The sequence below is a fragment of the Hypomesus transpacificus genome, chromosome 12 (genome assembly GCF_021917145.1).
Source record: "Hypomesus transpacificus isolate Combined female chromosome 12, fHypTra1, whole genome shotgun sequence".
Taxonomy (NCBI): domain Eukaryota; kingdom Metazoa; phylum Chordata; class Actinopteri; order Osmeriformes; family Osmeridae; genus Hypomesus; species Hypomesus transpacificus.
The window spans coordinates 5,559,017-5,575,282 of NC_061071.1; the positions used below are offsets into that span (position 1 = coordinate 5,559,017).

The 16,266-nt window shown below is 41.9% G+C and overlaps 1 protein-coding gene across 1 annotated transcript; it reads right to left on the bottom strand.

Moving 5' to 3' along the window:
* Positions 1-1,058: 1,058 nt before the first annotated feature.
* LOC124474896 (formyl peptide receptor-related sequence 4-like) lies at positions 1,059-12,558 on the bottom strand. The gene is made up of 4 exons (XM_047031355.1): positions 12,455-12,558; positions 6,174-6,258; positions 5,087-5,965; positions 1,059-1,202 (listed from the first exon to the last, which is right to left on the bottom strand). The coding sequence occupies exons 1-4, from the start codon at positions 12,556-12,558 to the stop codon at positions 1,059-1,061; spliced, it is 1,212 nt and encodes a 403-aa protein (XP_046887311.1).
* Positions 12,559-16,266: the final 3,708 nt, after the last annotated feature.

Consider the following 16,266-nt stretch of genomic DNA (forward strand, 5'->3'; position numbering starts at 1 on the left):
AAGCCGCGGGAGGCTAATGGCCTTACCTAATACCTTTTAGCTGCCAAAGCCCCTCCCAAAGCTGTCCGCCACGCACGGCCACTCAGGGTGAATCGCCAGAACACGGCCATAATGACAAACCATGGGGGGTCGGGGGGGGGGGGGGGGTGTACTCGCCCTGAGGGGCGTCATGACCCATGTAATAGAGGTGTGCTTCCGTCTCCACGTCGACACCGTTTCAGGCTGTTACCTCTGCCTGGTTCTCGTGTAGGCCTATGCACACGGTGGCAGTCCTTCAAATGGACATGCCACATAGGCTGCTTAAAGACAACTGGTATGTTACTTTACATCAAGCAGCACTACAGATGCATACAGGAAGCTTACGTTCTTCTAAGTTGTTAGGTTGATTATTATTTAATAAGATTCTATATATGAATAGAAGCGCATATATGATTAGACTTATTTTTGATAGGTTTTGATAAGCCAATAGGAAACTGGGAAGAGGAGCAGGACCAAAAAATGGCTATGTACCTGTGCTTGCAAACGGCAAATACATTTGAAACTTGAAACTATAGGCCTACAAGACAGTAACATTGAGTAACATGGAACATAAGTATTATAAGGTATGAGGGTAAAATAAATATAACCGCGCTGCAATAAGAAATGGATCAAATTTATTTGTGGAGCGAAATGGAGCGAATGGAGCGAAGCCTGGCCCATGAAGGACAGGTGAAAGTAATTCAGTTAATCACACGCGGCTGCAATAAATCAGCAGTACAAACGACCATAATTTCCCAGTGTCTTAATAAATAACCACGTTAGGCCTAAGAAGGCTAATCGGCTTTTTTAAAAGACAACATGAAGGCCCAAGTGAACAGAAGAAAGAGGAGGAACCAGGCGGGAAAAATAAAGTCGGAGGCCTACTCTGCCTACATGTACAGATCTCAAAAAGAGGTTAGTGAAGTTTAAGCGCAAGTAGGCCTACACTGGTTGTGTCATGCTGCTTTTGTGTGAAACGTGTTTGTCTTCCGGATTAAGGCCTAATAAAACAGCCTTCATTTATCACATTTGCTTCTTCCTCACAGGGCGCAGCAGTCGTTCGGTCTACCGGGATTGACATCCTGGTCAACTGGTCCTGTCGCCCGCGACCAGTTGTGCTGCAGCCGGTGGCCTCCGAAGCGGCCCGCTTGTCTTTGTTCAACCGGAGAAGAATCATCACGGCTCTGGAAATCCACAGCGCCATGGGCAGAGTTTTGCAGATCACCAGATTAAGACCATCGGGAGCGTGACTTGCTCGATGGGAAACTAGCCTTTAGAGGACTTTTTATAGCTATTGTAAACGCTTTTTTTTAATATAAATGTTGGCTGTATGTACATGTTAATAAATGCTATTTTGTAATGGACTGTCGATGTGTCTAAAATGGGGTGGAGGATATTCCACTGAATGATTAGCTGTAACACAGGTTTGTCAAGCATGGGCGTCGCTGCAATGTAATTTGGGGGGCGTCACGTCCCCCTCACTTAAGAGTAGTTTGGACCCCCCCCACATTTTCGATCAAAATATTAGTGCATGACTGGTCTATTAGTAAAGCGATCTTTCCATTGCTTCACAATCAAATCCGTTCCACTTTATCAGTAGGGAGAACACCCATAGCAATAGAAATCCACTCCGCGTTTTCTAGACAAACAGCATCACGCACGAAGATTCAACTCCCATACTCTTTGATCGACTTATTGCGCTTGTAGCTAGCACTTCAGACATCTACAAGATGAACATAAAGTTTTTTTGAGGAAGAGGAAAGTAAGTCAGTTGCCCAAGTTATCCCTTCAGTGGCCAAAGCACCCTTATGAGGCATTCTCTGACTATAATAGCATTTGTTAAGTCACAAAGATATAGCTAGCTAGATAAGCAAGCTTTTTACCTACATCTAGCACTAGGCAATACCATACTTTATTTACCCATTACAAGTGGAACAGCATTGATTCCTTAATCTGGGTCTGAAATGTGTTGTGCATTTGGCCGTGTTCAGACCTAGGCGTCTGTTTCTGGCAAAAAGAGATGACAAGGATGTTTTTTCAAAGTAGCTAAAAAAGATATTGCTGGTATTTTTTTTTATTGCCATAACAACCATGAGCTAATCTGGAGTTACATTTAGCTAACATGCTAGTTTTTCTAACGACTGAAAAAAAGAAGAAAAACCTTTATTTCAGAATAGTCTTCCAAATTAAACAAGGTTGCTCAACTCGTAATTTTCATTTTTACATGTTAGTCTGTAACATGAAGGCAAAACTTATTCAACCAACCATATATTATCTGAAAGCTTACCCTCAGGATGTTATCTAATGAGACAAGAGACACGTCCTTCTATCCATATTAGAATGCTGCCCATGCATAATAAATTACATAATAATAATAATTCGGTATTGGTAAATGGAGTATATGGCTGATACTTGTGTGCCATTTAGGAAAACTGATTCAACCACCTAAACCATGTATTTTCTGAAAGCTTACATCCTAAGGATGTGATCTGTGAAAAAGACTACAGGTTTGAACACACATTTGACAATTTCTGAACTGTCCGGTCACGCTTTAGGGAGATGAACATTTTTTATGTAACCTACATAATTATTAGGCTACTAAACCTATACCAATTGTGAATTTGAAATGCTGATAACATTCAATGCATCTCCATATTTCCTGATATAGCCTGGGTGGTTGAGATTGAGAGTGAGTCAAAAGCAGGGCAGCATGCTGGTGCAGTGGAGACAGCTCTGTTGCTGAGGTGAGTGCTGAAAGGTAGTTGAAGATGTCCCATTGCTTATTGGGAAATTAAGAGGTCTGTCCTTAAACCACTGATCAGTTAACAACAATTTCATTTACATTTTACATTTAGCAGACGCTCTTATCCAGTAAGTACAGGGACATTCCCTGAGGCAAGTATGGTGAAGTGCCTTGCCACACAACGTCTTTTTGGTGGGGCGGGGAATCGATCCGGCAACCTTCTGATTACTAGCCCGACTCCCTCACCGCTCAGCCATCTGACTCCATTTGACTCTAGCTGTTAGATGCACAACACAAGCAGTTTAATTGGAATCAGGAGACCAGTGACGTGATTGTTTATTGTACAAAGGATAATATATGATTTCCGGGAGTGCAACGGTACTTAGGAAAGATTTGTTGGATCAGATGTTAGTTTATTTCCTCCAGGAACACAATGAGACTTATTGAGGGACTTGTTGCTCTTGTACTTTAGTTGTAATTGATTGAACTACTTGTACTCGCTGTGAATTATATTATTGTGGCTTACTTTCCAACTGCGGCTGCAGTTGGACCCTATTGGGCTCGGCGTGCAACCAGCCCCATTATTCAAATAAACATCCTAAACATGTTCTATTTTGGGTTGAAATGTTTATCACACATAAAATCTGTCTCACAAGAAACTTGTGTGAAATGTGTAAACTCAATATCTTCTGTACTTCCGCTTTGAATCAAAGGGCTCCGTAATACTTTTGTGATTGTTTATTTTAAAGCAGTCAGCATAACATGACATGACAATATAACTATACAGGTCCTTCTCAAAAAATTAGCATATTGTGATAAAGTTCATTATTTTCCATAATGTAATGATAAAAATTAAACTTTCATATATTTTAGATTCATTGCACACCAACTGAAATATTTCAGGTCTTTTATTGTTTTAATACTGATGATTTTGGCATACAGCTCATAAAAACCCCAAATTCCTATCTCAAAAAATTAGCATATTTCATCCGACCAATAAAAGAAGTGTTTTTAATACAAAAAAAGTCAACCTTCAAATAATTATGTTCAGTTATGCACTCAATACTTGGTCGGGAATCCTTTTGCAGAAATGACTGCTTCAATGCGGCGTGGCATGGAGGCAATCAGCCTGTGGCACTGCTGAGGTGTTATGGAGGTCCAGGATGCTTCGATAGCGGCCTTAAGCTCAGCCAGAGTGTTGGGTCTTGCGTCTCTCAACTTTCTCTTCACAATATCCCACAGATTCTCTATGGGGTTCAGGTCAGGAGAGTTGGCAGGCCAATTGAGCACAGTAATACCATGGTCAGTAAACCATTTACCAGTGGTTTTGGCACTGTGAGCAGGTGCCAGGTCGTGCTGAAAAAATGAAATCTTCATCTCCATAAAGCTTTTCAGCAGATGGAAGCATGAAGTGCTCCAAAATCTCCTGATAGCTAGCTGCATTGACCCTGCCCTTGATAAAACACAGTGGACCAACACCAGCAGCTGACATGGCTCCACAATCTTCCTCAGGGTCCGGTCACCTCTTCTCGTTGTGCAGCGTTTTTTGCCACACTTTTTCCTTCCCACAGACTTCCCACTGAGGTGCCTTGATACAGCACTCTGGGAACAGCCTATTTGTTCAGAAATTTCTTTCTGTGTCTTACCCTCTTGCTTGAGGGTGTCAATGATGGCCTTCTGGACAGCAGTCAGGTCGGCAGTCTTACCCATGATTGCGGTTTTGAGTAATGAAACAGGCTGGGAGTTTTTAAAAGCCTCAGGAATCTTTTGCAGGTGTTTAGAGTTAATTAGTTGATTCAGATGATTAGGTTAATAGCTCGTTTAGAGACCCTTTTCATGATATGCTAATTTTTTGAGATAGGAATTTGGGGTTTTCATGAGCTGTATGCCAAAATCATCAGTATTAAAACAATAAAAGACCTGAAATATTTCAGTTGGTGTGCAATGAATCTAAAATATATGAAAGTTTAATTTTTATCATTACATTATGGAAAATAATGAACTTTATCACAATATGCTAATTTTTTTAGAAGGACCTGTAGACAAAACCAAAGTTTGACGAGATAAAGGGGGTGGGCAGAGCCACAGTATTTATCCCTATATTTAAATTACTGTAATATCGAAACATCAGTGCAATGAATTTAATGCCTTAGTTGTTTTAGATTTAATTTGATTAATTCTTGCTGTTAACCATTCTAGCAGTGAAATGTACTTAAGTTATATGAGAAGAGCTCTAAAATACTACACCAGAAATCATTCATTTCATAGTTTTTCTTTATTAGTCCGAAGTGAAGTGAATCAGACATTTATAAGACATCTTTGAACCGCCTGCGTAGAGGTTCTTTTAGAGGTTCCGGTTGTCCCCTCGTCATCGAAAGCATTTTCAATCCTAGAGAAAATTTTCCAGAACTTGTCCTTGAAGTCTCTTCCCATGAAAGCGTAGATAAATGGGTTCAGGCAACTGTTGACACAGGCTAGCACCCCAGAAATCGCCAACCCTTGCTGAACAATATGTAATTTAAACTTGAGTTCAATCAGAGTAAAAACACGGTAGGGCAGCCAGCTTAGAAAGAATGTGGCGATGAGGGCCGTCATAACTTTGAAGGGCTTTGAGGACGTGGCTGCGCGATTGGTCTGTAGTTTGATGAAAATAACTGAATAACACAGGCTGATTATAACTATTGGTAACACAAATCCAACGACAAAAAGACTCACAACAATGGGCGTGTAGCTGTACATTACAACACATTTTAAGACCTGTTCTGTTGGTGAAAGGACTACATCTCGAGCAATAAGAAAGGGTATGCTGAGGATAGCAGACATGACCCAGACTAGGAACACTGCTATATTCGCCCGTTTGGGTGTGCGATGGTTCAGACTCCACACTGGGAATGCAACCACCACACAGCGGTCGACACTGATGAGGACCAGGAGGAAGATGCTGCTGTACATGTTCACGAACATCGCAAAAGAGCTGAACTTGCACAGGAAAAGTCCAAAAAACCACGTCTTGTATATCATGGTGACGATGTTGAAGGGTAAAAAGGAACAGAAGACGAGGTCGGAGATGGCAAGGCTGAGGTAGCAGATGGTGCTTACAGTCTTCTTCATTTTGAAACCAGCGATCCAGATAACTGTGGTGTTGCCACAGAACCCAAGCACGAAGATAAGCACATTGACCATGACAAGTATCATGCAACCCAACTCAGGACATCTAGGTCTTGATATAGGAACTGGAGGTTCTTCCGAATAATTATGGTACAATGTTATTGTTTCGTTCACATGTAGGCCTATCTCTGTGGTCATGGTGCTCTCTTTTCTGTAAAAAAACACACTAGAATTAACCATCTCATGGATCTTGGATGTCATTTAACGTCACCCCATGCTAATTCGTTTTGAGACAGGCGCTTACCTTGTTCAACGAAAGTGTCTGATGCCGAAATGAAATGCAGAAAGAGGAGGCTGATTTAATGGACAACCACTCTGTTGTAGATTTCCTTTTAAAGAGAGCCTTTTATGGTGTTGTGCTTTGAATGTGTCATACAAAACACACCACAGCCTGAAAAAAGGGAAATTGCACATCTTCTCTATGAAATATACTGTAGGCTATTCATGTATTCACAATTATGCATGCACTTGTCACGATCCCAGGTAGGTCCCAGAGAGGGAAGAGGACCCATGCGCAGAGTACACAGTGATGTATTTTATTTTTCCCACAAGGACAAGGCAAGAATTGTAGTCGAACAGAAACAGGTCGGTAATCCACAAGGCAAAAATGAATCCAAAGGGCTATGCAATATTCAAAGTCAAAGATAAAAGGCAAAAGTCGATACAGAATCTAAATATTCAAATATCTGTAGGCACCGTACATCACTAACACAAGCAATACCTCACAATGAAACAACCAAAGGGCCCGATTTAAATAGGCACGTTAACGATTAACAGGTGAAATCAATACAACCAAATGACAGTCAGAACACAGACATAGAAACGAAATACTAGACTGTGAAAAACCAGAACACACATAGCACTACTCTCAATACAACATGTACATTACAGATGAAGAGAAGGAGACATTTTACTTATGCTGGGTACACACCACAAGATAAGTGGTCTGATTTTGGACAGATTTTCCCCTTCTGACAATCCTAAGTAAAGTCCCAACAATTATAGCTAATGTCCCAATTATCTACAGATTATTTTATTAGATTCTCCCTTGGTGTTAAGAGTGACCGAACTTGCTTGGAAGAACTTCGGAGCCACCCTGATCACAAACATTTACGATCAGAAATACTGATGTGCACAACCTAGAGCCCTGGGCCCCTCCAAAAGTTTCATTAGCCCCCCCAAATTCTTAAGAAAAAAATATTATATTATATTTAAAATATTTCATATTTTAAATAAAAAAATAATAATTTCTCTTCTTAAAACCCACTAGAGGACACTATTTAAAAGGATATTTTCAAAAATTCCTTCTGGGAGAACATGCCCCCAGACCCCCCTAGTTTTGCTGGGTCACAGGAAAAATAATAGGTTTTATCTCGGGGCTTAGCCCCCCCAAAAGTGGGAACCTAGATTCGCCCCTGTCACTGATCATAACACCGAGATATCCCCAAACATTGCGGGTAGACAAACATGAAGCATACATTGTGAAAAGCCAAAAATAAGTGCCAAAGGGAAGAACCATAAGAGCATGTAGTTAAAAAACTACAATTCAACAACATGAATCTCAAAAAAGGGTGCAGGAGTGTACCTGTAGAAAAAGCAAGCAACAGTAAGCATATTTCACAGCGAGTACAGAGTTTTAAATCAATTACAGCTAACCAACAAGAGCAAGAAGTCTCCTAAGTAAGAGTCATTGTGATGTAGGATTTTCTTCCCCTCATGTTTGACAATCTTAAAATATTGTAAAAATATTTTTGTACGTACCCAGCATTACAGTGCATCAGCATTACAGTGCATCCAAAACGTATTCACAGTGCTTCACTTTTTCCACGTTACGTTAGAGCCATATTCCAAAATTGAAAATTCGACACACAATACCCCATAATTATAATGTGAAAATGTTTTTGTTTTTTTTGAAAAACTATTAAAAGTAAAAAACGAAAAAATCATATGTACATAAGTATTCACGTCCTCAGGGGCGTAGCCAGGACATTTTTTAGGGGGGGGGGGGGGGGCAGCTCTGGCCAGTCTTTTATTTAGGGTGGCACTTGATTGTCAAAAACAACTATTTTAAAACTCACACACTGCATCACTCAAAGCAGCAGTTTTTAACGGTACCCAGTGGTTAGCTGCTAGTCTCCATCGAAGCGCTGTCAGAATGCAGGTACGTTGGTTTGTGTCTTGTGCTGTTGATAGGGGCGTGGCCCAACATGTTGCGAATATGGGGCTTGTAGCGTAAGTCAGTGGTTCTCAATCCTGGTCCTCGGGACCCCCTGCCCTGCATGTTTTAGATATTTCCCTGCTCCAACACACCTGATTCAAATAAATGGGCCTGATAACAACCCATTAATTTGAATCAGGTGTGTTTGAGGATGGAAACTCTTAAAACATGCAGGACAGGGGGTCCCGAGGACCAGGATTGGGAACCACTGGCGTAAGTGACAAATGACAATATAAGACGACTTTATAAAAAAAATACAAATGCATTTATTTAAGCTTTACTGTTTCTGTTCAGGTTTTTTTTTTTTTGTGAGGTTGGGGGGGGGGGGGGGGGGCCGGCAGGGTGGCCATTCTCTGACCCATGGTGGCCGTGGCCCCCCCTGACCACCATGTGGCTATGCCCCTGCACCTCCTTTACCATTACACTCTAAATTGAGCTCAGGCTCATCCTGTTTCCATTGATCATGCTTGAGATGTTTCTACAACTTAATTGGAGTCCACCTGTAGCAATTTCAGTTGATTTGACATGATTTGGAAAGGCACACACCTGTCTATATAAGGTCCCATCGTTGACAGTGCATTTCACAGCCCAAACCAAGTCCAAGGAATTGTCTTTCGACCTCCGAGACAGGATTATATTGAGGCACAGATCTGGGGAAGGGTACAGAAAAATGTCTGCGGCATTGAAGTACAGTGGCCTCCATCTTCCGTAAATGGAAGAAGTTTGAAACCACCAGGACTCTTCCTAGAGTTGGCTGCCTGGCCAAATTGAGTGATCGGGGGATAAGGACCTGAGTCAGGGAGGTGATCAAGAACCCGATGGTCACTGACATTTACATTTAGCAGACGCTCTTATCCAGAGCGACTTACAGTGAGTACAGGGACATTCCCCCCGAGGCAAGTAGGGTGAAGTGCCTTGCCCAAGGACACAACGTCATTTTGCACAGCGGGGAATCGATTCGGCAACCTTCTGATTACTAGCCCAACTCCCTCACCGCTCAGCCATCTGACTCCCAGAGAGCTCCCAGACATAGCTCCAGCATTGCTCTGTGAAGAAAGGACAACCTTCCAGAAGGACAGCCATCTCCGCAGCATTCCACCATCAGGCCTGCTTGGTGAGTAACCAGACGGAAGCACATGACAGCCCGCCGGGAGTTTGCCAGAAAGCACCTGAAGGACTCTGAAGGAAACAAAATTCTCTGGTCTGATGAAACAAATATATAACTCTTTGGCCTGAATGCCAAGCATCAAGTCTCGAGGTGCCTGGTTTCCCTACAGTAAAACATGGTGGTGGTGGCAGCATCATGCTGTGGGATGTTTTTCTGCGTCAGGGACTGGGAAACTAGTCAGGATGGAGGGAAAGATGAATGCAGTAATGTACAAAGACATCCTTGATAAAAACCTGCTCCAGAGCGCTCTGGATCTCAAACTGGGGCAAATGTTCCCATTCCACCCAGACAAAGACCCTAAGCACACAGCTAAGACAGGAGTGGCTTCGGGGACAACTCTGTGAACGTCCTTGAGTGGCAGCCAGAACCCAGTGTTGATCCTGATTTAAAAATCTGAGAAGAGATCTTAAAAAAGCTGTGCACCGACGCTCCCCATCCAACCTGATGGAGCTTGAGGTCCTGCAAAGAATAGGAAAAACTGCCCAGAAAAATGGTGTGACAAGCTTGTAGCATCATACTCAAAAAGACTTGAGGCTGTAATTGCTGTCAAGGGGCTTTAACAAAGTGAGGCGGCCAGGTGGCTGAGCGGTTAGGGAATCGGGCTAGTAATCTGAGGGTTGCCAGTTTGATTCCCGGCCGTACTAAATGGCGATGTGTCCTTGGGCAAGGCACTTCACCCTACTTGCCTCGGGGGAATGTCCCTGTATCAACTATAAGTTGCTCTGGATAAGAGCATCTGCTAAATGTAAATGTAAACAAAGTATTGAACAAAGGCTCACTTATGAGTTCATGAATACTTGTGTCATTGTGCTTTAGTTCTTAATTTTTGCAAATCTATTAATATTAAACTTTTATACTAATTTTTTCTTTGTCAATTTACGGTAGGTTATTGTGTGTAAAATTGAGGCTGTAACTAAACTAAAAGTGAATCGTTGGGAATACTTTCTGGACCGGTTGGTCACAGGTCAAACAGCTTTGCTCGCACTTCCTTGTTGTTCTTGTGATGGGGCTGTACATATGTTTACTATAAAAAAAAGCTGCTGTAACTTTATTGAATTGCACATTCAATCAAACATTCATATATTGATACATGTTACAGGCATATACATGTGTCCACATGTAGGCCTATATTTGGTACAGACATCTCATGGTTTTGTGGTGGTTTCTTGATTATTGGGCAGGGTGGTGATCATCGGGGTACTCGGGCCCAAGAAGGAGAATCTAAGCCTACACAGTATGAATTACACCATAACAAAAGGCTCAAACCGGTATGGGTGTTGAGGGCTGGTGGGATGCTGGTCTGGCAGTCGCAAGATGTAGGTGCGTGCATATCTCAACTAGTGCAGCTGTTATGAGTGAGAATTGCATAACAAAGGCTCGCTAGACAGTAAACAAGGCTTTTGGGCAGTGAACAAGGGGGGTTTCAGATAGCTAAAGGCTGTAACCGATCAGAAAGCTAGAACTTAAGAGTTAAGAGTAACCCCAAGGGCCAGTGTCATTTCTCAGAAGTGACAGGCCATGCTGACCCAGCCAGAAAAAGGAGAGATGTGCCTGCAATTCTTCCCAGCATTGCAGGCACTAACAGGCCAAAGCAGTGGTGCCCAGAAATGTTTCATAGGAGTGGCGAAAAAGAGAAGCAGAAAAGTGCAACACCCTCCCACTACCATTATCTTTAATTAACTCTTGTGACTCTCATCTGTGTTGTATATCTGTAACTGCTATAGTATGGGCCCACATGAAAGTTTCAAAGTCAAAGGGTAGTAGTACAGAATAGAGGAACTGGGAAATGGGCGCTGATGTGAAAAGTCCCCAAAAACTGTGCAGAATGGGCCGAAAATATCAGATTTTAGATTAGATTGTATCAAGGACCAATTAGAGAAGAGACCAAAGGATATTTATTATGTCCGTATCATGTCAATTTAGCAAAAGTTTGCAATGTTGAGGAGGAACCCGCCATGGCTGCCTGCAGCTATATTTTGTTTTTGTATTTTTGTGGTTGTTTATGGTAATAAACGCCTGCTTTGGCAAATCACAAACCGTGCTTTTGAGTGGTGCTGTGCGGGCCTAGCTGTGCCCCTTGGTTGCCATAATATACACAATACACAAATATATTATGTAAAACATTTGTCAATATTTAAATGCAGGCAATGCCATACTTAGTAGCACAGTAGAACAAGCACCGGGACTGGAAAATGTAAAACAGAAGCGATTTGGTCAAGACAACAGTGGCTCTGTGAGGCCTATCTGAGCCAGCAGCTTTCTAGGCCCCTGCTTACACAGCAGCTTACCATTCCTGCCGATGAGGAAGAGGAGGAATGTGGAATGTTTACGTGAAGAATGTCTCCCCTTACACTCTCTTCCGGTGTCATCATACCACACAGTCAAACACTCAGAGACACATGCGTAAATGTCACCAATGACACATTCTTGTTATGGTGGAAAAGTCAGCAAAAATACATTGTGCAATGTATGGAATAATTCTTTTCAGCCTACAAATGAACACATTTTCTGGCTTCAACACTCAACACATATACACAACACACACAGACACAAGCAAAAACAGTTATACAGTTGTGAGAGGCGGGACCAAGGCTTGTTAATTATCTGTCTCTCTTCCTCTCAGCTTATCTCTGTATCTCCCCACCATCTACTCAGTTCCCCTGATTGCCCAACCCTGTAGAACACCTCACAGTTTTATCTTTTGCAACACATTTTACGACAAGTCACATTACTAACATGTCATGAAAAAGCAACTCAAATAGCAACAATGTTGTACAAGGGCACTCCTGTAGTGTAATTAACTGTTATTAAGTGTTAGCTGTTTAGGTTTTTACAGAGCTGTCAGAAGGCACAAAATGGGGCAGGGGTGTGAGGGGTAGGTGAATGTTGTGAAGAGCCAGTTGAAGGTTGTGTAAAACAAGGTCTTAACATCCACAACTATACCCTTGGAAAGCCCCACCTCCCCCATACTAAGTTTCACATGACTATCAACTCGAGACTATGAAGAAATGTAACAACATAGCAGTGTCATCTCAACATCCACCTACTCCTCACACCGCCTCCCCCATACTGCTCCGTCTCACACTTCTATAATAACCCATATTGCTAACACTTACAGTAATGCCAGCGTGAGCGTCACAGCTCCCCTTCCTCAGAGTCGCTGTCGTTCTTCAACGGCATCGCCCCATGACCTCTCTCCACCAGCAGCCTCCCGCCTGGCCGCTCCTCCAGGGGCATAAACATGATGTCCAGTTCCTCCAGTAAAACCAAGGTTGCTTTCTCTATTCAGGAAGCCTGCTCTAGTTGCTCCTATCCTGCCCTGAAACACTTATCAGGTCCCGGCCCCTGCATGAAAGAGCGCTGAATGAAACCCATTATGAAGATTAGAGAACTAACCCATTGGAGTGGTCCCCAGCAGAAATCCAGCTTAACATGAAATCCCTCTGGAAATGCATATGAATTTAAAGGATATTAGATTTTTTATTTGATTTGTTATCAAAATGTGATTAACATCATATTTTGTGATAATGTTTGCCACACATAATGTTCGCCATAATGCTAATTTTCGCGATGTTAAACACTTTTGACTAAGTTGAGCTAAAACCAAAGTTCAACGTAAGATATACATAAAATGCAATACATTCTCCAACCAGCGGTGGCGGTAACACCTAGGCGACAGTGACCTGAGGAGAGTTCCGAAAAAGATAGGTTGTACAGTCCAAAACTCACTATGATCCTTGACTGCACTGAAATTCGCTGTGAGAGCCCAGCTTCTCTGACCCTGCACTCAGAGACCTTCTCCAATTACAAGAGCACCACTACATTGAAAGGCCTTATTGGAGTTGCTCCATGCGGTGCAGTGACCTTCATCTCTTCCCTCTACATCGGAACAATTTCTGATGCGGAGATCACCAGTCTCACATCTTAGACCTCCTCGAACCTGGTGATGAAGTCATGGCAGAAAAGGGCTTCACCATTCAAGATCTGCTTTCCAATATTGGTGCTGGGGCAGCGGCGGTTCTACACGGGGGCCTACAGGGGCCAGTGCCCCTGTAAAAATGTCCCTGGCCCCCACATGGCCCCCCCTGAGCTGACTGAATAATACTTTTTTACGTTTTAAGCCTTTTCTGCCCCAGCAAATAATAAAGTGAGAGAAACATATTAAGGTATTGAGATAGCTGAGGAGCGGGAAGAGGGGGAGCCAGAGCCGTTTGTATGATTTTAATGTGAAGCAAAATTCAAGTATTTAATGTTTAAGTATAATTTGTTTCCGTTTTTTAATGTGCCCCTCTTATTAAACACTGGCCCCCCTTGGGCCCCCCAGTCAAATCTGCCTAGAACTGCCACTGTGCTAGGGGTGCAACAATTCAACTAGCCCACGGTTCGGTTTGTATTGCGATTTATGGGTCACGGTTTCAGTTTCGGTTCGGTTTGTTAAGCACATTAGGGGGAAGAAAAAAACATTACCATTTCAGTGTACTATCTGTATTTTCTCTGCATGAATAACATTGGCAGCTTACATCCTGAGATTTGATCAAATATGATTGTATCAACATTATTTCAGAGGATTTTTTTTGACGACCTTGGCTCCATCGCTATTGTAGTCAACACTAAATCCAAAATGTTGCCACACAGGTGACTTAAAAGACAATGGTACATCCTCAAAGGCTAACCTTTCGCCTCCACATGCCATCTCCATTCTCCACACATTCTTATCTTGCTTAGCTTCATATGATTTTCCTCTCTCCAATTCCTTCCAGTACGTGACTCGTCATTGATATGCTGACAGTTCATTGGACATGTACTCTCTGGGAAAGGGTACGGAAAAGGGGAATGACAAAGGGTGTTAGGTTGTGTTCTCTCCTTCTCAATTCGTTTTTTTGCGGCCGGGTTTTGCACCCCTCGTAATACCACCTTTTAAACAGGGTGTGCAGTTCAGCTAAAGGGACAGTGACCAAACATAAGCCATGCTTACCATAAGCCATGCTTACAACTCAGGATGGATGTAAGAATGGTGGGAAACAATCTGAGAGGCAGAGTAAGAGGTGGTGGATGAGGAGGACGAGGAGGACCAAGACCAGTCATTTCAGATGAAATTCGAGCAACTGTCATAGACCATGTTCTTGTTCATGGAATGACATTGTGGGAAGCAGGCCTAAGCCTGCCCAATTTGAGCACATTGTATGTGGCCACCATTATCAGGACATTCATAGAAGAGAACAGGTAAATGTTTCTTTTCATTTCGATAATTAATAAGAATAATAATACTAAGATTGTATTTATATAGCACATTTTTACAAGAATTGCAGCTCAAGCTGCTTTACAGCAAATCAATAAGAACAATATTTTAAGTAATAAAAGTAATGAAACCTTTCTGAAAACAGGCCGCAGTCTTTGCAGTAATCCAGAGCACACAAATCCAAACACACAATCTCAGACCTTTTGCAGAGCAGTCCAGAACCAATGTCACTCAAGCCTTTTGATTACAAGCTGCAGGCTTTGCAGTATCTTGAGCCACAGTCTTTGTGGTTTCCCAATATAAACAAAATGTTACAAAACACAGGCCGCAATCTTTGCGGGAATCCAAAATACAACCAATGAAAACAATAATACAAGTTAAGTCAATAGAAACAATAATACAACAAATAAAAGTAATAAAACCCTTCTGAGATCAAATTAGTTAAATGCTTTGGTAAAAAGATAGTTTTAAAGCTGTCTTTTAAAAATGTCTAGCGTTTTTGCTTCCCTAATATTTATGGGTAATGTGTTCCATAGTTTTGGGGCATAATTGACAAAGGCCGCATTTAACTGCTTCTAGTGACCTCTAATAGGCCTGCATCTGATGATCGCAGTGTTCTAGCTGGTGTGTAATTAGTAAGAGTGTTAACAATGTATCTAGGTCCTGGTCCGTTTAGAGCTTTGTATGTGAGGAAAAGGACCTTACTGTAAAGTCAAGTGTGAAGGTTACAGGGAGCCAGTGTAAAGTAGCTAGGACAGGACTAAAGTGTTCTATCCTTTTAGTTTTGGTTTATACTCTAGCTGTAGAGTTTTGAATGAGCTGCAGTCTTTCAGTGTTTTTTGGGGGAAGACCACCGAAAAGGACATTACAGTAGTCCAGCCGGCATGAGCATGAATTAGCTTCTCTGCATCATTTTGGTTTATAAATGGTCGTACCTTTGCTATATTCCTCAGGTGAAAGAAAGCTGTTTTGGTCACTTTATTAATGAAAGAGTTGAAATTCAAATCCGAGTCCAGGATTACACCGAGACTTGTCACCTCAGGCTTTAGCCAGGGGGTTAAACCTCCTAGATTCTTAGTTAGTATCTCTCTTTTGTATGTGGGGCTACATAGTAGGACTTCAGTTTTGTCTTCATTTACGTAAAGTTCATGGCACACACACCATTCCATTGGCTGGTTTCTTTTGGTTTTTGGTTTCTGTCCTACTGCACACGGTTGATGTATTTCTTTTCTTTTGTACTGTGTAATACTGTATTCACATGTTGTTTTCATGTTTACCATGAATTTTTCAACATCTCTGCCATTTACTTTCAGTCTTATACAGAAATGTACATTAGAGCTCATGAAAGAAGAGCTTTAGGTTTTCAATAACTGTGTATATATGGTATATCCAAAAAAGTCAGATTATTGCAAAGGTGTTTACATCGTAAGACAAATGTTTGCTTTTGAGACGTGTTTGTGATATTTTGTATGCAGTGCTTCATTTATTGCATATTCATATAGTATGGCCTACTCATTATGTACTTGCTTATGATCAATATTATTAGTGTTTGAAACAGTGCACGCAGTTTTATTAAAGTCAGCTTTCATACACAGTGATGGTCATCATGAGCAAATGGAAGGGTGGGAGTGACGTTTGTCATTTTTTGGGGGCAGCCTCAGAAAAGGAAAAAGGTTGAGCAGTGAGAAAATGAGTACCAGTCAAATGATAGA